General features: G+C 39.9%; 1 protein-coding gene across 1 annotated transcript in view; it reads left to right on the top strand.

Moving 5' to 3' along the window:
• The window catches only part of LOC308104751 (guanine nucleotide-binding protein subunit alpha-13-like), a 31,902-nt gene that overhangs the window by 4,694 nt on the left and 4,392 nt on the right, over positions 1-22,816 (top strand). Inside the window, exon 3 of the mRNA XM_080455259.1 lies at positions 19,808-19,858. Within this exon, the coding sequence (XP_080311385.1) occupies positions 19,808-19,858 (51 nt within the window). The remainder of the gene's footprint in view (positions 1-19,807; positions 19,859-22,816) is intronic.

Genomic DNA, 22,816 nt, shown 5'->3' with positions numbered 1-22,816 from the left:
ATATTTCCACGCTCACTCCAGAGGGCCACGTTGCATATACTGTTGGGCAGACACCTCTTATCTCCGTATTTTGACTTTTTCCGTAAACGAGTGCTTTACTTCGCCATTCTATGTCACACAAAAGTAGCAAAAATAGCCGATCTACAAGCTCGTAGATCTGCAATTTTTGCTATTTTTGAATTGGAATCCTGAAAAGTAACATTTTTATTTAATTTCAAATGTATTTAGTTATACTTATGTTAACTTTATGAACTTAAATGCAAATACATTGGACATAAAAAAGACAATAGCATTTTTATACTAGTCATTAAGCTACTAATATAGACTGAAGTAATTAAAGCGGGTCATGTTTGGAATTGTAACAGCTGAAATAATAATAGTACAATAATATATCAGTATTCCGTGAAGGTGGGGGCCGCATGTGGCCCCCGGGCCGCCAGTTGCCCATGTATGCTCTAACCGCTACACTAGGACGCAGCATTTTGGGGAGCAGCCCACTGTGCAATAACCTCCTCACGGCCCACAAACCGCTTTTGTCTAGCCTGTGGGGTTTCTCAACTGGTGGGTGGGGACCTAAAACATGGACCGTTTGACAGAGACATCTGTTCGCTGGGGTGTCCCCGAAAAACCTCACAAACCAAAGCCTGGTTTATATACTTGGTTGTGCAACGTTGTCACGTGTCAAAAATATTTTGGTACAACAGAGTTATAAGTATGCAAACAACAGCGATGGGAGAAGGTATAATATAATAATGTATTGTTGGGACAGAACTTCATACAGATTAAAGTTCTCAGTCTCCATGACTGATCTCAGTCATTAATGGATTCCAGGGAGACCAGCATGTGTTTCTATTGGTTTATACAGTAAGTCATGTGACTGGCTGGTAATCTCAATTCCTACAGTAATAACCCATTACTTTTTTTTAAAATAGCAGATATACAAGCTCATAGAGCGGACAGAGTGCCATGCTGCGAGCTTGTAGATCTGCTATTTTTGAAAAATCGTGAAAATTGTTGCGAATCTTTTGAGTATTATATTTTTTTAAAGCGAACATTTTAAACTCAAATCTTTGCTTCTTGGGGGGGGGGGAGGGGGGGGTCCCTGAAACGAAATAATTTGACATGGGGGTCGGCGGCCAAATACTATCTTGGGGGTCCTTGACATGAAAGAGTTTGAGCACCACTGATATAGAAACTGAAAATAGTTTTTCACAAAATTGTTAGGATTTAGAAGACATAGTAGAATTCCCCATAAGCAAATATTTTAGTTACAAATGTTCTCTTTAAAAATAGATATTCAAACTAAAGATTTGCACAAATGTTTCACGCTCATAGCGCGGCTTTTCTGAGTACACCCAAAGTTGCTTTACATGTGTATTGGGGGGGTGGGGGGGGGTGGTGACTAAGATGAGCAAGCATGATAAGAGCAATAAAAACACGAAAAACAAGAGTTGATGCAAAGTCGACTGGGAAAGGCCATAGTGAACAGGTGGGTTTTCAGGGCGGTTTTGCAGGTAGGGAGGGAGGGGGGGGTCGTCTCTGATGCGTTATGGGGGAGTGTCTTCCAGAGGGAGGGGGCGGGGCCACAGACGGTCGCCTTAGGTTCGGCGCTTGGGTCTTAGGGACCTCGAGGAGGCCGGCGTGCTAATTGTTACAATTGTTATTGTGCTAATTGTTTAGGAAACGGAGCGCTCCTATTTCACTAATCTCAGATTGGGTTTGGCCTGACAACAACATAAATTGAATTATTTTTTTTTCTTTAATCTCAGAGAGAGCCAGTGCTCTAGCAATCAAAGAGAGGGAACCAACCTCAGTCTCACGCACGTGCGTGTACACACACACACACACACACACACACACACACACACACACACACACACACACACACACATACACACACACCAGGCCAGTGGAATTAGCATGTAGCAGGAGGTCAGTAACTATTCCCAGACTTAATAAGTGCGTACTTTACACACCAGTGATCATAATAAGTTTATCTGCCAACAACAAGGAGACATTCATTAATCTAGCGGCGGCTGTAATGGAGGACTTTGCTTTCCTCTCCCATCAGCTACAGCTCATATCAGACCCTCAGTGTTCATTTAACTCTTTCCTCTCCCATCAGCTACAGCTCATATCAGACGGCATGCTAAAAACCCTCAGTGTTCATTTAACTTTCAGTTAACCCATTCACTCCGGGAACGCATCTCTGTCATTTTAGATTTCTTTGGCTATTCAAAAATAGCAGATCTACAAGCTCATAGTGGGAAAAATAAATCGTGAAAATGTGTTCAAATCTTTGAATATATATACTATATACATTTTTAACTCAAATCTTTGCTTCTAGGGGTCCCTAGAACAAAATATTTTGAGATAGGGGTCCGTGGGAAAAAATCACATAATTTTGGGGGTCCTTGACATGAAAAAAGTTTTAAAAAATAATTTAGAAGACCTTGGTAGAATCCCCCCAGAAGCAAAGATTTGAGTTAAACATGTTCGCTTTAAAAAACATACATAGTCAAAGATTTGCACAAAATTTCACAAGTAAAATAGCAGATCTACAAGCTCGTATCACGGCACTCGGTGCCGCACTATGAGCTTGTAGATCTTCTATTTTTGAATAGCACAATGTATAAAATAATGTCTAAAAATCTAATATGACACGGTATGCATTCCAGGATTCAATGGGTAAAAGTATTAGATTATTACATAGTACAGACACACAGACAGACAGACACACAGACACAGACAGACACAGACAGACACAGACACACAGACACAGACAGACACAGACAGACACACAGACACAGACACACAGACAGACACAGACACACAGACAGACACAGACAGACAGACAGACACAGACAGACAGACACACAGACAGACACAGACAGACAGACACACAGACAGACACAGACAGACAGACACACAGACAGACACAGACAGACACAGACAGACACAGACAGACAGACACAGACAGACACAGACAGACACAGACAGACAGACAGACACAGACAGACAGACACACAGACAGACACAGACAGACACAGACACACAGACAGACACAGACAGACAGACACACAGACAGACACAGACAGACAGACAGACACAGACAGACAGACACACAGACAGACACAGACAGACACAGACAGACACAGACACACAGACACAGACAGACACAGACAGACAGACACAGACAGACACAGACAGACACAGACAGACACAGACAGACAGACACACAGACAGACACAGACAGACACAGACAGACAGACACAGACAGACACAGACAGACAGACAGACACACAGACAGACACAGACAGACACAGACAGACACAGACAGACACAGACAGACAGACACAGACAGACAGACACACAGACACACAGACAGACAGACAGACAGACACAGACAGACAGACACAGACAGACACACAGACAGACAGAGACAAACACAGACACACAGACAGACAGACAGACACACACACAGACAGAGACAGACAGAGACAGACAGACAGGATGAGAGAGAGAAAGAGAGGGGGAGTGATGGGATGCTATAAAGGTCAAAACGGTTTAAATGCTAACCTCTTGACGTCATGGTTAGGTCTGTGTGGTGTCCATGTGTACTATGTGTACCGTGTGTACTGTGTGTACAAATCTTTGAATATATATATATTTTTTAAGCGAACATTTGTAACTAAAATCTTTTCTTCTGGAAGATTTGAGTTACACATGTTCACTTTAAATAATATATATATTCAAAGATTTGCACCCATTTTCACAATTAAAAAAATAGCAGATCTACAAGCTCATAGCTCTATGAGCTTGTAGATCTGCTATTTGTAGAGTGGTCTGTAGGATCTGTTAGAGTGGTCTGTAGGATCTGTTAGAGTGGTCTGTAGGATCTGTTAGAGTGGTCTGTAGGATCTGTTAGAGTGGGCTGTAAGATCTGTTAGAGTGGGCTGTAAGATCTGTTACAGTGGGCTGTAAGATCTGTTAGAGTGGGCTGTAAGATCTGTTACAGTGGGCTGTAAGATCTGTTACAGTGGGCTGTAAGATCTGTTAGAGTGGGCTGTAAGATCTGTTAGAGTGGGCTGTAGGATCTGTTACAGTGGGCTGTAAGATCTGTTAGAGTGGGCTGTAAGATCTGTTAGAGTGGGCTGTAGGATCTGTTAGAGTGGGCTGTAAGATCTGTTAGAGTGGGCTGTAAGATCTGTTAGAGTGGGCTGTAGGCTAACACCTAACATTGTTCTCTGTTTGTACCAGTTTGTCTTTTTAGACTGTTAAGAACAACAAGGTCAAGGTTCATCAGAGCTATAAGCCTGTCTGCAGGGCCCTGATACAAGCTGTCTAAAAGTGAAAGTGAAACTAAAAGTTTTCCGCTCTGCTCTCTCCACGTAGTCTGCTCTCCAACCTTCTGTTCTCTCCTCCCTCCATCCATTTCTCTTTCCTTCTGTCTCCATTGCACCTCTCTCTCTCTCTCTCTCTCTCTCTCTCTCTCTCTCTCTCTCTCTCTCTCTCTCTCTCTCTCTCTCTCTCTCTCTCTCTCTCTCTCTCTCTCTCTCTGTTAATAGTCTTCCTCTCTCTACCCTCCGTCGGTCTGTTTGGCGTCTCTCTCTCTGACATGTGATTCAGTCAGTTTCCTGTTTACACCTCTCTCTCTCTTCTTCTTCTAGTGTTTGACGTGTCAGCATGCACTCTCAGCACACTTGTCTCGTCTTCTGCTTCAGAACAACACAGATCGCTGGTCGACTAAATGCTGCTTTCAGTTCATGGTCGCAGTCAGTCAGGCGTCTGTCATGGTCGCCAGAATCGTTCCCAGTCATGTGTATACCTTCATCTGTTGAAATATAGCAAAAATAGACGATCTACATTTGGCTATTTTTGCTTATTTCTGAACATTTTATAGAATATAATTATCAGGATAGTATAGAATTATTAAGTACGTTTGCAGATACACAAAGTGCACATTATACTGTCGGATGGAAACCTTGTGACTCCTTGTATGTAAATGTTTTATTATTTTAAAAACGTTTTTAAATGGTGAAATAGTGAGCTTGTAGCCGATCTACAAACTCACTTTTGTTTCGACATTCTTGTATGCTGAAGTAGGGCGTTCTTTTACGGAAAAAAAAACATGAAAGGTTGAAATATGAAGAAACAAGTTTTTTTTCTGCCTAAATCGCGTATTTTAAATGGCTTTATGCAACGTGATTGTCTTGAACGCTCCCCACCGGAAGTCTCGCTAGACGAGATTTAGTGAAATGAATACTCAAGTAAAGTAAAACAATACTTGTACTTAAACCCATTAAGACCTATGGCCGATTCTTACTAATGTCTTCTAAATAAACTGTTTTTTTGAAAAACGTATGTTTCTATATCAGTGGTGCTCAAACGTTTTCATGCCAAGGACCCCCCAAATGTATTTGGCCGCCGACCCCCATCTCAAAATATGTTGTTCCAGGGACCCCCCAGAAGCAAAGATTTGAGTTACAAATGTTCTCTTTAAAAGAATATAAAATATATTAATTTGCACACATTTTCTCGATTTTTCAAAAATAGCAGATCTACAAGCTCATAGCGCGGCACTCGGTGCCGCGCTATGAGCTTGTAGATCTGCTATTTTTGAATAGCCCAAAGTGTAAAATAATGCTTTTTAGCTCAAATCAAAAAGTGACACAGATGCGTGTCTTAGTTAAAGGAGCATTTTCAACCTTATGTAATTGGTCCTCATGCTCATTATAATACGGACAATTTCCATCTCCTGACTCTGTGTGTCAGAGGAGGGGCTGTGGACAGTTCAGAAACCTGCCTACCAGTGACATCATCGATTCGGTATTCCAAGCTAATAGAAACTATAGCCCTTCCGTTCCTGGACAAAATGTTTCGCTTTAAAACATAATGTATATATTCAAAGATTTGCACACTTTTCCCACGCTTTAAAACAAAAATGTGTAGATCTACGAGCTCATGAGCTTGTAGATCTGCTATTTTTTTGAATAGCCAAAGAAATCTGAAAACGACACCGATGCGTGTTCCCGGTCTTAATGGGGTAAGCACGGTACTTGAGTAAAAGTACTTAAGTTTACTTTCCACCTCTGAGCAACGCTGAACAAATGCAAGAGGAAGACCCACTTATGAAGAGGCATTCAGGCCAAGAGCTGTTGTACACTTTTCTCCTCCTCCTCCTCCTCCTCCTCCTCCTCCTCCCATATCTTTCTTTCTTCTCTTTCTGTTCTCTCCTAGTTCCTAGGGTAGGGTTAGTGTCGCCCTCTTTCCTAAGGCAGGGTTAACCCATTAAAACCTGAGGCCCATTCTACAAAAATGCCTTCTAAATCCTAACTGATTTGTTTTTAAAACGTATGTTTCTATATCAGTGGTTCCTAAACTTTTTCATGTCAAGGACCCCCATAATGATATGTATTTGGCCGCGGACCACCATCTCAAAATATTTTGTTCCAGGGACCCCCCAGAGGCAAAGATTTGAGTTACAAATGTTCGCTTTAAAACAATATATATATTCAAAGATTTGCACACATTTTCACGATTTTTCAAAAATAGCAGATCTACAAGCTCATAGCGCGGCACTCTATGAGCTTGTATATCTGCTATTTTTGAATAGCCATCTCTCTGCTTTTACTGACCGACATCACCCTCTCACCGCTGGCTGGGCGGTTGGGTCCTCCGTGGTCCGCGGGGCTTGTAGTTCTGCGTTTTTCGACCGAAAAACGCAGAACTACAGAGAGGCTCGTTGGATCCGGGAGAGAGAAAGACAGACGGAGAGAGAGAGAAAGAGGGAGGCAGGGTCAATCCTAAAGGATATCACCCCGACTATGAGCGCCTAGTATCCAAACCACTCACTTTATCACCTACAGTACAAGGTGATAGGGTGATCAATCACCTCATCTGGTAGCATGCAGGAGCCTTTAAGTGTTGCCCTCTCACACAGAGCTGTTTGGAGCAGATTGTTGTGCAGCCATAATGAATGAAGGACTAACTTATGATCGCAGCTGGAATGTTGATCTGTGCTTAAACAGCTTTCTGCTAACAAACACCACCTCCTCCTGCCCTCCCCTCCCTCCCTCCCTCCCTCCCTCCCACGCACTGATATTTGCACACAAACACTAACAAACACACAGTGGAGGCCAGCTCTCAAAAGCACACGCGCACACACACACACACACACACACACACACACACACACACACACACACACACACACACACACACACACACACACACACACACACACACACACACACACACACACACACACACACACACACACACACACACACATACAGTCAGTGGTGGAAAAAGTACTCACATTTGTTACTTAAGTGCAATGAAGAAATACTCTGTTACAAGTAAAAGTCAGGAATTAAAAATTGTACTTGAGTAAAAGTACAAAAGTATTGGTATCAACATGTGCTTAAAGTACCAAAAGTAGAAAGTACTCATTATGCAGAATGTCCCTTTTCACAAGTGTTCCAATGTATACAAATCTTTTGAAAATGGACGATCTACAAGCTCACAATGTGTCGCATCATGACGCATTGTGAGCTTGTAGATCTGCTATTTTCAAATGTATATGGGGCTAAAGTGGTTAATGTATGTTTTATGATAATAATCCAAATCTACAAAGTAACTAGTAACTAAAGTTTTCAAATAATTTTGTAGTGGAGTAAAAGTGCAATATTTCCCTCTGAGATGTAGTGGAGTAGAAGTAAAAGTATTGAAAATGGGAAATACTCCAGTAAAGTAAAAGTACCTCAATGTACCACGCACTGATATTTGCACACAAACACTAACAAACACACTGGAAGCGAGCTCAAAAGCGCACACACACACACACACACACACACACACACGCGCGCACACGCACACGCACACACACACACAAACTTGACAGTTTGGCAGTGGTTTGAATGTCTCAGGGATGTGATATGTTCTGTGTCTTGATGGCTGTAATGTAGTTTGTATGGATGTAATGCAGCCTCCATGCATTTCTTTATAATGTGAGATTTGTGATTTCCTGTATTCTTTTTTTCCCCCTCGCTCATACTCTGGAATTCCTAATACACAGCTAATCTAATACCCCCCATACACACACACACACACACACACACACACACACACACACACACACACACACACAGAGCACATGCTCAGCAGCATATTGGTGCTGTCTGTTTGGTGCAGACCTTGTACTGTATGTCAAACTGTTGCTTTTCAGGAAATGGGGGGGGGGGGGGGGGGGGAGAAACCGTGGTTCCAATGTAGTTATTATTATTATTTAGTCCAAAGCTCTTGTTCATGCTTTACAAAAAAAACACACACTTAACCACTTTCACTTTTACTTTCAAAATGTTTCAAAAATAGCAGATTGACAAGCCCACAACACGCTGCGATGCGCTGCGTTGTGAGCTTGTAAATCGGCTACTTTTGCGCAGCGCTCTTGAAAAGACGAAGTAGGGCGTTCATTCACGGGAAAAAAAATATGACAAGCTGAGATACAAGGTTTCTACCTAACTGTGACGACTGGATGCCTTTTGGTCTAAATCAGGCGTCTTCAACGTTTTCAGGCCAAGGACCCCCTAGCTGAGGGAGAGATGAAGCAGGGACCCCCTACTCTATATTGTATAAAATTGTGTTTCAGATTAAAGTTTTTTTTTACTTAGTCTGCTCTCTTTTTCCCTCTACACCTATAGCCTCTTTGCCAAAAATAGCAGATCTACAAGCTCTCGAGGCGTTGAGAGCTTGTAGATCTGCTATTTTCGGCTAATGTTCCCCTCAGAAAAGGAATTCTAGGGTTCAAGTGGTTAATGTAAAAAAACCTAAATCCTATCACACAAAGATTTGGTGGACCCCCTATAGTAGCTCTGAGGACCCCCTAGGGGTCCCGGACCCCCTGTTGAAGACCCCTGGTCTAAATAACCCAAACACAAGCAGTTAATTTATGGGGGACGGTGGCCCTCAAATAGGATCTGTAAACGTGTTGTTTAGTTTTTTATTTTTTACCAGACAGTCAACATCCCAACAGGATCAGGTCCATGCTGATTACTTCTCTTTCAGTCATTTTGTGACTTCTTCTTTTTCATGATGGAAACCAGAATCTCCTGTGGCGTTTTAGGATCTATTAATGCTGACTCTGCAGTATGTCACAGTAATAATAGAAGTACAGAAATAGACTAGAATAATCAGTTATAACAGATACGAAAGTACAGCAGTGGTGCTCAAAGTGCGGTCCGGGGACTCCCAAGGGTCCAAGCTGAGCTTGTAGATCTGCAAGAAATTTTTAATATTTTGTAAAAAAAAAAAAAAGGTTTTGAGAAATGTATAAAAAAATCTACCTTCTAATATAGGGGTCTCTGGCACAAACTCTTGTCAGGTGGGGGTCCACGGCCAAATACCTCTCAATTTGGGAGTCCTTGACGTGAAAATGTTTGAGAACCACTGGAATACACATTCCTGGAAATATTTTGAAATTAGAAAAAAGAATTCATTGTTAAAAATGTGTGTGAACCCTGAATACAGCATACCTACCTAATGGATTGCAACATGAAATGAACCAACAAATAAATAGAAGAATAGAAAAGATACATCTTGACACCGATGTGTCTCACTCTTAATGTAATAACTATAGTTAATCGTAACTTTTTTAGATTTTGATTATTATTACAAAACACACTAACCACTTCAGCCCTATATGTATTTCACCCATTTGCAAATAGCCGATCTACAAGCTCACAATGTAGATCTGCTATTTTCAAAATATTTGTTATACATTTTGAACTTGGGACATTCTGCACAATGACTACTTTGTACTTTTGTCACTTTAAGTACATTTTTTGATACCAATACTTTTGTACTTTTACTCAAGTAAATTTTGAATTCCGGACTTTAACTTGTAACAGAGTATTTCTACATCACAGTATTGATACTTTTACTCAAGTAAAGAATGTGAGTACTTTGCCCATCACTGCCTACCAGTGACCTCTTCGATGTCTAATCATACCATAGTATCATGAGCATTGGTGAGTGAGGAGGGCCAATTATATGAAAATGGGTGAAGTGGTCCTTTTTAAGTTGTTAAACTCATTAGGTTAAACGCTTACGCCTTGCGGTGGGTTGGAGGCACAGTGTCACCGTTAGGGAGAAGGACATTCCTCCTGTGGAAGCAATGCATCATGGGAGGGAACACCGAGGTGATTATCGAGGATGGTTCACTTCCGTTTCAGTAGTGACTTTAAATTGGCCTGTTCTCTTCCCCATGCAGGACAGGCCTGGATCGGGTCCATGTCAGGAAATACGCCCCATTATGTGTCATGACTGTCTGTCCTCTGTTTGTGTGTTCGGCTTCACAAATCGCCCGATGCCTTCAGGCTATGAGCTTGTCGTTTAACAGAAAAGAAAGCAGAAACCACACAATCCTTTGCTCCCTTTTTTGCTCTGGGAAGTTTAGCGCCCGACAAAGTTGACGTTATTGACATGTTAGACCTGTCATAAATAATCATGACAATAATGATTATATTGTGTTTCCGGTGCAACTGAAAACATGGAGTCAAGTTCACCATGACACCGAAAATAGCAGATCTACAAGTTCTCACAACACGTCGTGAGAGCTTGTAGATCTGCTATTTTCGGTTATTCTTTATTTTAAAATGAAAGACTTTGAAGTGGCCAGTGAACAGTTTTAGTGGTAAAACTATCAATGTCATAAAATCAAAGGTTTAAAGCATCAAACTGTGATTTCTTCAACTGGTTGGCAGTATGTAGAACAGCAGGAACATAGATTTTAGAGCGATAACAATACCTAAACATTATTTATTCCACACATTGTGCCATTTGTTTAGGAAAATGAGTGTTGGTGTGTGTGTGTGTGGTGGGGGACTCCTGTCTTTCTGTTTCACAAATCAAACATGTTTGAGCTTGTAGATCTGATGCTTTTGTGTGACGCTGTAGTGTGATCCACTAGATCAGTGGTTTTCAACCTTTTTCATGCCAAGGACCCCTAAATTGATATACATTTGGCCGCGGACCCCCATTTGAAATTTTTTTGTGCCGGGGACCCCCCAGAAGCAAAGATATCAGTTAATTTTCGCTTTAAAAAAGTATAAATATTCAAAGATATGCACACTTTTTTTTCAAGGTTTTAAAAAAATAGCAGATCTACAAGCTCATGCTATGAGCTTGTAGATCTGCTATTTTTGAATAGCCAAAGCTTAAGTGGTTAAAAATGATTGTGACGCTATCTTAACTAATTTTGCTGGGGACACCCTGGTACTCCCTCAAGGACCACTTGTGGTCCCCGGACCGCTGGTTGAAAACCACTGAAGTAGGGCATTAATTTAGGAAAGTCTGGACTGGAGGCCTGCTGCCCATTAAGCGTTCGTAAACAACAATCTGCACAGCAGGGCAGATCTGAGATAAATGACTCAAATATACAAAAGCCTATTACTGAAATATACAAAGAAATAACTAAACAATGACAACAATGTACTAAAAGGTCCCAAAAACAGGCTTTATGCCTCCTTTTCATCTGCAGCCACAGGAATCGTGCTGTGTGAAGAGCTCCTCAATGCATTTAGCCCATTCAAACCTGGCAACGCATGGCAAAGCATCTGTGTAACCACTTTAACCATTATTTTATACTTTGGCTATTCAAAAATAGCAGATCTACAAGCTACAAGTAGATCTGCTATTTGTGAAAATCTTGAAAGTTTTTTTTTTTTTAAGCAAACATTTGTAACTCAAATCTTTGCTTCTGGGGGGTCCTTTTTTAGAATCCCCCAGAAGCAAAGATTTGAGTTACAAATGTATATATTCAAAGATTTGCACAAATGTTCAGGATTTTTCCGAAAATAGCAGATCTACAAGCTTGTATATATTTTCTATTTTTGTATAATATAAGTATAAGATGGTTAAAGTGGTTAAAATCTAAAATGACAGATGCTTTCCTGGTCCTAATAGGTTAGTCATAGTTTCAGATCACCATAGCTTAGTTTTTATTTTGTTTTCCTCAGTGAAATAAGGTAGTGTTGTGTGGACGAACACATTTCTCGTCATAGTTTTAGTCGACGCAATGAACACTAGGGCTGTCAAATGAATATTCGATATTCGAATATTATTCGAATATTGGGAAAATATGAATATTAGAATATGAAAATTAATATTCTAATTAACCCATTGACTGCCAATCGCGTAGATCTACGCGAACCTATTTAAAGCCGCCGCGTGCCAGTCGCGTAGATCTACGTGAACTTAAAAAAAAATATATATATATATATTTATTTTTTACCCAAAGACCAAGGAGATATGATTTTTCAAAGATCTAGACTCCTATCCACTTCCTTGTTAACTTAAAACTTTAAAATTCTGTATCTCGGCTCCTGAGTACTTTTTTTTTTTCAATTAAAAATCTCTGGCAGTGGGCAAACGCGTCCAGAAATACTTTTGGCAGTCAATGGATTAATGTTTATTTGACAGGGACAATACAAAAAAACTATGTATGAAGTTATGTTTTTTGTACTGTTTCTGTAAAAAAAAAGAAGAAAAATATATATATATATATATTTTTATAATAATAATAATATTCAAATATATTCGAATATCTGCACATTTTTAAGACCAATGTTCGAATATGATTTCTGAGGAAAGTTGACAGCCCTAATGAACACTGACTGGTTGTGATCAGCGGTTATGTAACAGCTGTGTGACGTTCAGACTGCACACACAGCAGAACAGAGGCAGATGTGGTGTTTATTACAGCCATGATGATGATCAGTCACAAGAGACACATCTGACTAAATAAAGCCCTGGCTTAAATGTTATGTTATAACCCATTAAGACCGGGAACGCATCTGTGTGTCATTTCTTTGGGCTATTCAAAAATACCAGATATACAAGCTCATAGGCACTGAGCTTGTAGATCTGCTATTTTTAACATTTTTTGCAAATCTTTACAAATTTCTTCTAAATCCTAACAGTTCTTTGGGAAAAAACGTATGTTATATCAGTGGTTCTCAAACTTTTTCATGTTTTTGGCTGCTGATCCCCCAGAAGCAAAGATTTGAGTTAAAAAATGTTTAAAAAAATATATGTATTCAAAGATTTTCACAAATGTTCAAGAATATAGCAGATCTACAAGCTCGTAGCACGGCTCTCTCTGCTTGTAGATCTGCTATTTTTTAATAGCCCCAAGTATAAAATAATGGTTATAGAGCTCAACACAGATGAAACGGATGCGTTCTCGGTCTTAAAGGGTTAACTACTGTCAGGCTGGAGCGGCCAGCGCTGGACAAAGTACTCGACCCCAGACAGTACTTGAGTCAAAGTGTAGATATTTATACTCCTGGTCAAATATATTACTCAACTACAAGTGAAAGGAGAGAATACCCATTTATCAGCCTCATTTTTATAGTGTTCCACTTCCAACTTTGTCTGCTCATTTCTAAGTGTCATCACTTGTTTAATCTGTATCCTGTGCGAGTACTCGCTCCTGATTGGACAAAATTGGTATCCTGAACTGAAAATACAATTTCTGTTTACTAAAGAGCTGAAGAGACGGGGAGACTTCTGTATAGCAATGAGGACTATCAGAATATAGAGCTATTTAACACTGTTACTGAACAAACACTCTATAGCAATGATTACTATCACAATATAGAGCTATTTTATACTGATTTTAACAAAAATACATATCACTTACCCTACCTTTAATCCATTCAATCATGGGACGTATCTGTGTCATTTTAGATTTCATTTTAGTCATATTTTTTATACTTTGGCTATTCAAAAATAGCAGATATACAAGCTTGTAGATCTGCTATCTTTGAAAAAACTTGAAAATGTTTGCAAATCTTTGAATATTTATTTTTTTAAACAACATTTTTAACTCAAATGTTGCTTCTGCGGGGTCCCTGGAACAAAATATTTTGATGGGGTCGGCAGCCAAATACATATATTTGTTGTTGTTTGGTTGCTGGTTGGAGTGGTGCTCCAACTTTTTCATGTCAAGGACCCCCAAAATTATATGTATTTGGCCGCGGACCCCCATCTCAGAATATTCAGTTCCAGGGACCCCCAGTAGCAAATATTGGAGTTAAAATTGTTCGCTTTAAAACATATATATAGATTTGCATAACTTTTCACTTTTTTTCAAAAAATTAGCAAATCTACAATATCGTATATATCTGCTATTTTTGAATAGCCAAATAAATCTTAAAATGACACAGAATGCTTTCCCGGGCTTAATGGATTAATTTAAGTACAGTACTCAAGTAAAGTAAAGTACTTGGATACTGTGGACCAGTGAATGTAGTTGTTATGTTAAGGACTGTTTCAGTTCTGTTGGCATCATGCACCCAGTGACACACAACGCTTTATATTACTGACATATAAGGAGACGTTTCAGTGGTGAAGCTGTTCTCTTTTCCACTCTCTCTCAACCCGCTTACTTAAACCCTATACAGTTCCTTTTGACCGGCGGTGGTGGTGTCCCCCAGGGCTCTGTACTTGATCACCCTCCTTTTCTCCCTCTACACCAAATCTCAAAATAAAAGATTGGTAAAGGGGAAAAACTTTTCCATTATCTTTTTAATGATTATTGCATAATGTCCCATCTTCACTGGCTCCTATCGGGAATTATTGAATAGCAGATATACAAGCGCGCTATGAGCTTGTAGATCTGCAATTTTAACTCAAATCCTTGCCCCTGGAGATCCCTGGGACAACATATTTTACAAATGTTTGCTTTAAAAATATATATATTCAAAGATTTGCACATATTTTCAAGATTTTTCTAAAATAGCAGATCTACAAGCTTGTAGCGTGGCACTCTGTGCCGCTCTATGAGCTTGTATATCTGCTTTTTTTTTTGTAGCCCAAAGAAATCTAAAACGACACAATTGTTTATCTCATCCAGATGTATTGCAAAATAAATAAAATAAAAATATTAATGGAAAAAAAAAACAAAGCCTTCGATCTGCAAGCCAATCTAGTGAGCTTGTAGATCGGGGCAATTTTCACCAAATGTTTGCCCCGGAATAGGGGGGGGGGGGGCTAGTGGGGTTCGTTCATGTGGTTAATTTGGGTTCCAACCAGTGTCGACTAAAACTATAACAAAAAATGTTCGTCGACTACCTTTCACTGACGAAAACGAAATAAAAACTGAATAAAAACTAAGCTATGATGACTAAAACTGAGACTAAATATACTGACAATTTCGTCAAAAAATATAAACTAGACTAAAATGTTAGTGAGGGATCTAGTGGAGAAGAGATCCAGTAGAACTAAAAGACAAGTCTTTTTATGTTTGGTTGCGCTGGGGTGTTGCGCTCTGAAAATAGCAGATCTACAAGCTCACGACACGTCGCGCTGCGACGCGTTGTGAGCTTGTAGATTTTCAGCATGCAACCAAGTGTAAAATCGGCCATTACTGCCAAGACACCGACAACATACATTATAGTCGACTAAATCAACTGTAGATTTAGTCGACTATAATCTTATGATATTTAGTCGACTAAAACTAGACTAACAGTAAAACATTTCAGATGACTAAAATATGACTAAAACTAAATGGAATTTGATTCAAAAGACTATGACTAAAACGTAATCAAAATGTTCTGTCAAAATCAACACTGGTTCCAACGATGTTGAAATGTAATCTAACTTTAGTCTCTGGTCTAAAGAGCTTTAGATCATTTTCAAAAGAGAAGCTTATCCTCTTCTAGAACACATTTAGATTCATGAGCAGACAGACAGGTAGTCTATGAGCAGACAGACAGGTAGTCTATGAGCAGACAGACAGGTAGTCTATTATCTGTGTCCCTGGCCTCACTTCAGCTCCTATCCTACTGCACTTCTGCTCTATGTAACCCTACCCTTACCACACACACACACACACACACACACACACACACACAGGTTTCTATAACCATACTTGCGAGGACATCGTCATTTTAAGACGGTGGTTTTTATGAATGGCATTTGTACAAATGTGTGCCATTTTTGACCGTAAGCTTAGAGCTATAAAAAAAAAAAGCTAATCGCACTGCAACGCCTTTTGTGAGGGCTTGTCGATCAACTATTTTTCTGTGCACAAAACCAGTGTAAATCAGGCATAATAGCCCTTATATCTCTAATCCCTAAACCTCATTTTCCAAATGTCTAAATCCTAACCCCAACCTGATTCTATTCCTAATTGTAAAATCTATCTCTAAAAATGTGTTTTAACCATAAAATCAACCGTTTCTCTTGTGAGGAGGACCAGGAAAACGGTCAAATTTCTCCAATTCTACTGTACTTGTGGGGACTTTTGGTCCTCGCAAGTATAGTAATACATGCACACGCACGCCCCACACACACACACACACACACACGCACACACGCTCGCTCACACACACACACACACAGGTTTTTCAGGTTAGGTGAGTTTAGTAAAGATTAAAGGCTGAGCAGCACTAAAGCAGCACTTTGCAAAAAATGGCGTCTCCACTGACTGCCTCCATGTAGAGCCTGTAGTGTCACAGGACTGTGAGGTCACTTTAGAGCAAGTGGTCCTCCAAGCGTTTTCACATCAAGGTGGACCCCCATTTAAATTAACCCATTCAATCCGGGAACACATACTGTGTCATTTTAGATTTTTAGCTATAACCATTATTTTACCAAAAGTATCTGGGCTACTCAAAAATAGCAGATCTGCAAGCTCGTAGCGCAGCACCGAGTGCCGCGCTACGAGCTTGTAGTTCTGCACATTTATTTTTGAAAAATTGTGAAAATGTGTGCAAATCTTTGAATATATATATTTATTTTTTAAAGCAAACATTTGTAACTCAAATCGTTGCTTCTGGGGGGATTCTACAAAATGTCTTCTAAATCCTAACAGGTTTTTTGTTTTAAACTTATGTTGCTATAATATCAGTGGTTCTCAAACCTTTGTCATGTCAAGGACCCCCCCATGTCCGCAGACCCCCCCCCCCCCCCATCTGAAAAGTACGTTGTGCCAGCCCAGACATCCCCACAATACAATATGCTTTCCGATGCTACATTTTGCTGGGGACCCCCTTTGAGAGCCACTGTTTTATAGAGCATTTATGACTGTGACAAATATCCTCCTATGCGTGGCCATGAATCCTGCATAATAGCATTAATCCCATTAACCCATTCAAACCGGGAATGCATCTGTGTAACCATTTAAACCATTATTTTATACTTTGGCTATTCAAAAATAGCAGATATACAAGCTCATGTCGTGGCACCGAGTGCCGCGCTACGAACTTGTAGATCTGCTATTTTTTTATAGCCGATTTGTGCAAATCTTTGAATATATATATATTTTTTTAAGCAAACAAAACTCAAATCTTTGCATCTTGGGGGGTTCCTGAAACAACATTTTGAGATGCGGGTCTGCGACCAAATACATAATTTTGAGGGTCCGACACGAAAAAGTAGGGGAACCACTGATATAGTAACAGGTTTTTTCTTTCCAGAAAACTGTTAGGATTTAGAAGACATTTTGTTGAATCGAAACCATAGGCCTTAAAGGGTTAAAAGAGTTGCATCGGCAGACATAAAGAGAGAGAGAAATCCATTTAATAATTTGTCTGGTTTATGTTTGCAAACAGTGTGCCAATTCGAGACCACACACACACACACACACACACACACACACACACACACACACACACACACAGTCTGTCTGTACACAACACGGTCAGGCCTCCTTGCACAGATAAAGGAATGCCTCCAGTCTTTGCAGCGTACTAAGTCTCCGTGTCTGGGCATGCACTCTGTAGCACAGGAACACCGTCGGAACAGCCTAGAAACACACACACACACACACGCTGACAGGCACGCTTCACTATTCATCAAAGTGCCTTGACAAACACGTGTGTACTACACACTGTATCTACACACACACACGCAGAAAGAACAGGAGTTTGCATCATGCTTACTTCTAGGCAAAGCAGGCTCCGTTGTGGCTGACATTAAGATATGAAGAGAGACAGACACAGTACTCTCTGAGGTGAACTTACAGTACACTCACTGTGTGTGTCCGACCATAACTACAGATGTACCGGTTCTACGTTTTCCTTCCTGATACCAATACCCAACACTTGGCGTATCGGTCGTTACCGAGTACCTACCCGGGACCGGTGTGTAATTAAAAACAAAATCAAAGGGTTCCTTGAGGTGGGTCCCAAATGGACCCTTACCAGTATGTAACTCTGAGAGTGTTCAAATGAAACCAACTCTCAAGAGTTATGGAGGTCCTTGAAATTAAAACGTTTTAGAGTTTAAAACGGTAGTGCAACATCAGGACCGACAGCGTGGAATAAACTCCCATTACACCTAAGACCTCTGTGGATGTCTTTAAAGCACAGCTCAAGACCTACTTCTTCACTCTTGCTTTTAGCAGATTTTTTGGGTTGATTTTTAAGTCTCTGTGTTGTTATCCATGTCCTCACTGTATCGCCTGATTCACTGCCTTTTGCTATTATTTTGTGTTATGCTTTTGCTTTTCTTTTTTGGCTTTATTGTTAAATTAGTTGTAACTGTAATTGTATTCACTTTGAGTTGCATTTCGTGTCAAGGTGCTATACAAATAAAGTATTATTATTATTATCAACTGAAACATTCAAAATACAAAGTAACTGATTACTGTAAATGACATCATGTGATAAATGAAAAAAGCAAAGATTTTAGTTAAAAATTTTGTTTCAAAGAAATGTATTCAAAGATTTGCACAAATGTTCAAGGTTTTTCAAAAATAGCAGATCTACAAGCTATGACCTTGTAGATCTGCTATTTTTTGAATAGCCAGAGTATAAAATAATGGTTACAGCTCAAATCTAAAAATGACAAAGATGCGTTCCCGGGTTGAATGGGTTAATGTATTGGCACGGTGGTGTTTGGGAGGGAGAGAGAGAGAGGGCCAAGAATGGCTCTTTCCGTCAGGGAGACAACGGCCCACACACAGACAGACACACACACACACACACACACACTCACACTCACACATACACACACACTCTCACACACACACACACACACACACACACACACACACACACACACACACACACACACACACACACACACACACACACACACACACACACACACACACACACACACACACACACTCACACACACATAACTCAAATGTCTTTCTCAATGACATCCGACTGGTTCTGGTGCAGCGGGGCAAAAGAGGATTGACATCTGTGATGCAGCTCTTATCTTTTAACCACTTAAAACCCTTGAGTTGGTGGACCGGAGCACCTCAGGGCTCTGTACTAGTCACCTCAGGGCTCTGTACTAGTCACCTCAGGGCTCTGTACTAGTGACTTTTGTGTCACTAGTACTAAATACATCTAAATATCTTTGCTGAAAATAGCAGATCTGACAAGCTCACAACAACGGGTCTCGCGTTGTTGTGAGCTTGTCAGATCGGCTATTTTCTGCCAAGGTTTTTCCACAGAATTCAACACACGATGCAGGGTTTTTATTTAAGTGGATGAATGACACACGCAAGACGCCAGAACTGAATGCTTTGTACATTTCTCACATAGTTTACATGACAATAGATGTTGCAACAATGTTTGTTGTGTAGCTGATGAATCATCCACAACTGACATGAGGATTCCCTCCTCTCTCTGTCTCTCCCGCTCTCTCTCTTTCTTTCTCTCTCTCTCACTCTGTCTGTCTGTCTGTCTCTCTCTCTCTCTCTCTGTCTCTCTCTCTCTGTCTCTCTCTCTCTGTCTGTGTCTCTCTCTCTCTCTCTCTCTCTCTCTCTCTCTCCATGCAGGGCGAGTCAGTGAAGTATTTCTTGGACAATGTAGATAAACTTGGTGATCCGGTAAGTGGTTTTGTTCTTTATTACAATAACTAATTATAGTCTAGAGTAGACCATGTAATTAATATGACGTGTACAGTAAGGGGTGGAACAGTTCATCCAACTAAGATTTAATCAATAAAAAAATAAAAATAAAAATCTATTAAATAAAAATAAAATAGCAGATCTACAAGCTCACCATCTCATAATAGTGACGTCTTGTGAGCTTGTAGCTATTTTCATTATTTTTGCTTAACATCATTGTACAGCAATGCATGAAATCGGAATTTAATCTGTGATTCGGAAGAGTCGATTATAAAACAAAAACACACCCTGTGTGAAGTGGGCGGTGTCTTGCTAGCTAATCACAATACTGAATGGAGTCAACCAATCATGTACAAAAAATAAATACATTTATTGAAACACTCTTTATGATGGAAGAAACCATAACTTGAAAAAAACAAATTGATGGTTTTTTTCAAGTTATGGTTTCTTATATAGGGCTATGCACATGTGTCATGTGACACTGGCCAATCACAGTCCTGAATAGACTGTGATTGGCCAATCACGGTGCATTGTACAAATTGTACAAATAAAATTGTACAAAATTGTACAAATATCCAAACCTCACTTATAGGGGCGGTTTCACCGCCCAAAAGAATCTATTCATATTCAGAAAAGGTTTCCTGGTTATTTGGATAGAATAATCCTGGATAGTTTCAGCCCTGCGGTACACAGTAGCCAGACATATTATTATAAAACAAATGAAATAAGACCCCTTAGCTGAGAGAGAGATGAAGCAGGGACCTCCACTACATGTGTCTAAAATAGGGTTGCAGATAGAACTTTTTTCATAGACAGCTGGATTCATGTTAATGTGTATTTTCACACAGTTAAACCCTTAATATTTAGTCAACTTGACCGTTGGCTCTGTACTTGGTCTGCTCTTTTTCCCTCTACAGAAACTCTCAGAAAATAGCCGATCTACAAGCTCACTTGTAGATCGCCTATTTTCGGCTAATGTTCCCCACCACACAAAGATTTGGTGGACCCCCCTGTAGTACCTCTGACGACCCCCTAGGGGTCCCGGACCCCCTGTTGAAGACCCCTGCTTTAGCATACACAGTGAAATACATTTTGTGTTACATAAACCACTTACACTTAGTAAAGTAATCCTGAGTTGGCTCTGTGCTTGTTTTGTTCTTGACAGAACTATGAGCTTGTAGATCTGCTATATTTTGGGGGGAAAATGGAAATTTGTGCAAATCTTTGAATGTGTACTTTTTTTTAGCGAACATTTGTACTAAAATCTTTGCTTCTGGGGGTCCCTGGAACAAAACATTTTGAGATGGGGGTCCACAGCCAAATACATATCTAAAAATGTTTTCCAAGTCCTAACAGTATGTTGCCATATCAGTGGTGCTCCAACATTTCCATGTCAAGGACACACAAAATTATATATATTTGGCCACGGACCCCCGTCTTAAAATGTGTTGTTCCAGGGACCCCCAGAAGCACAGATCGGAGTTAAACATTTTCGCTTTAAAAAAAAAAAAAAAAAAAAAAAAAATATATATATATATATATATATATATATATATATATATATATATATATATATATTTTAAGATTTGCACACATTTCCAAGATCTTTCAGAAAATAGCAGATCTACAAGCACATAGCTCGGCACCGTGCTATGAGCTTGTAGATCTGCTACTTTTTGAATAGCCAAAGAAATCTAAAAATGACACAGATGCGTTCCTGGTCTTAACAGGTTAAATATCTTTGCTGAAAATAGCCGATTGACAAGCTCACACAATATGGCGCGTTGTGAGCTTGTAGATCTGCTATTTTCTGTGAGAGTGCTTCCCAGAATACAGATGCTGGAGTCTAGGTTTTAGTGGTTAAAGGGTGTTGTAACTGTAAGTGATATTTCTGTGTGTAAATTGTTCTATATTCCTACAGTAATCTTTGCTGTACAGAGTGTTTGTTCAGGAACAGAGATGAGCCTGTCTCTCCAGCTCTTTAGTAAACAGGTGTGGGATAACGCGCTTTCGTCCAATCAGGACAGAGATTTCATACAGGATGCAGGATATACAAGTGAAATATGAAGGGAGGAAAAAGTCAATAAACGAGCAGTGAAAAATTGGAGCTGAAACACAAGCTGATAAATGTACATCTTTGTGGGGTTCTCTCTCCTGATTGGACATTTGCGTAACCCACCTGAAAATGTGTATTGTGTTCACTAGAGCAGTGGTTCTCAAACTTCTTCATGTCAAGGACCCCCAAGTTGACCCTTATTAGCCCACGGACCCCCATTTGAAAAGATATGCCAGGGTAATTTTGACCGTTCTAGCAGTGATTCTCAACCATTTTAATTTCAAGGACCCCCAGTTTGATTGATTGATTGACTGATTGAAATTTTTATTAGGCAAAAGAATGTTAAACAACACAGTTACATTTATAATACTTTTGTCTAAAAGGTCCGACCAAAAAAGTCCTTGCGGACTTGTTTCCGCTGGGGTCCTTGAATTAATTTCATATATAGTAGCAACCAAACAGTTCAAAAATCAACATAAAAATACAGAGAAAAAATACCACTATGTACCAAAAAAAGCATGAAAAATAATAAAATATATATAAAAAAAAGGGGGGGGGGGAAAACTGGAGTTTGACATACATTTGGCTGCCGACCCCCATTTAATGACATTTCTATCTCTGGGACCCCAATTTATATTGTAAAATCAATGTTAATTTAACTCTGAGAGTGTACACATGGAACCCTAACGGGTCCATTTGGTTCCATTTGTACACTCTCAGAGTTACAGACCCATAAGTGTCCATTTGGTTCCTACTAACTACTGATCTACAATCGCGCTCATAGCACGGCACTCTGTGCCGCACTGTGAGCTTGTAGATCTGCTATTTTTGAATAGCCAAATAAATCTTAAAATGACACAGACGTGTTACCGGTCTTAAAA

This window comes from Gymnoscopelus braueri (assembly GCF_963280865.1).
Source record: "Gymnoscopelus braueri genome assembly, chromosome: 17".
Classification (NCBI taxonomy): domain Eukaryota; kingdom Metazoa; phylum Chordata; class Actinopteri; order Myctophiformes; family Myctophidae; genus Gymnoscopelus; species Gymnoscopelus braueri.
The sequence above is the reverse complement of the archived record's forward strand: the minus strand, read 5'-3'. Positions and strand labels throughout refer to the sequence as shown.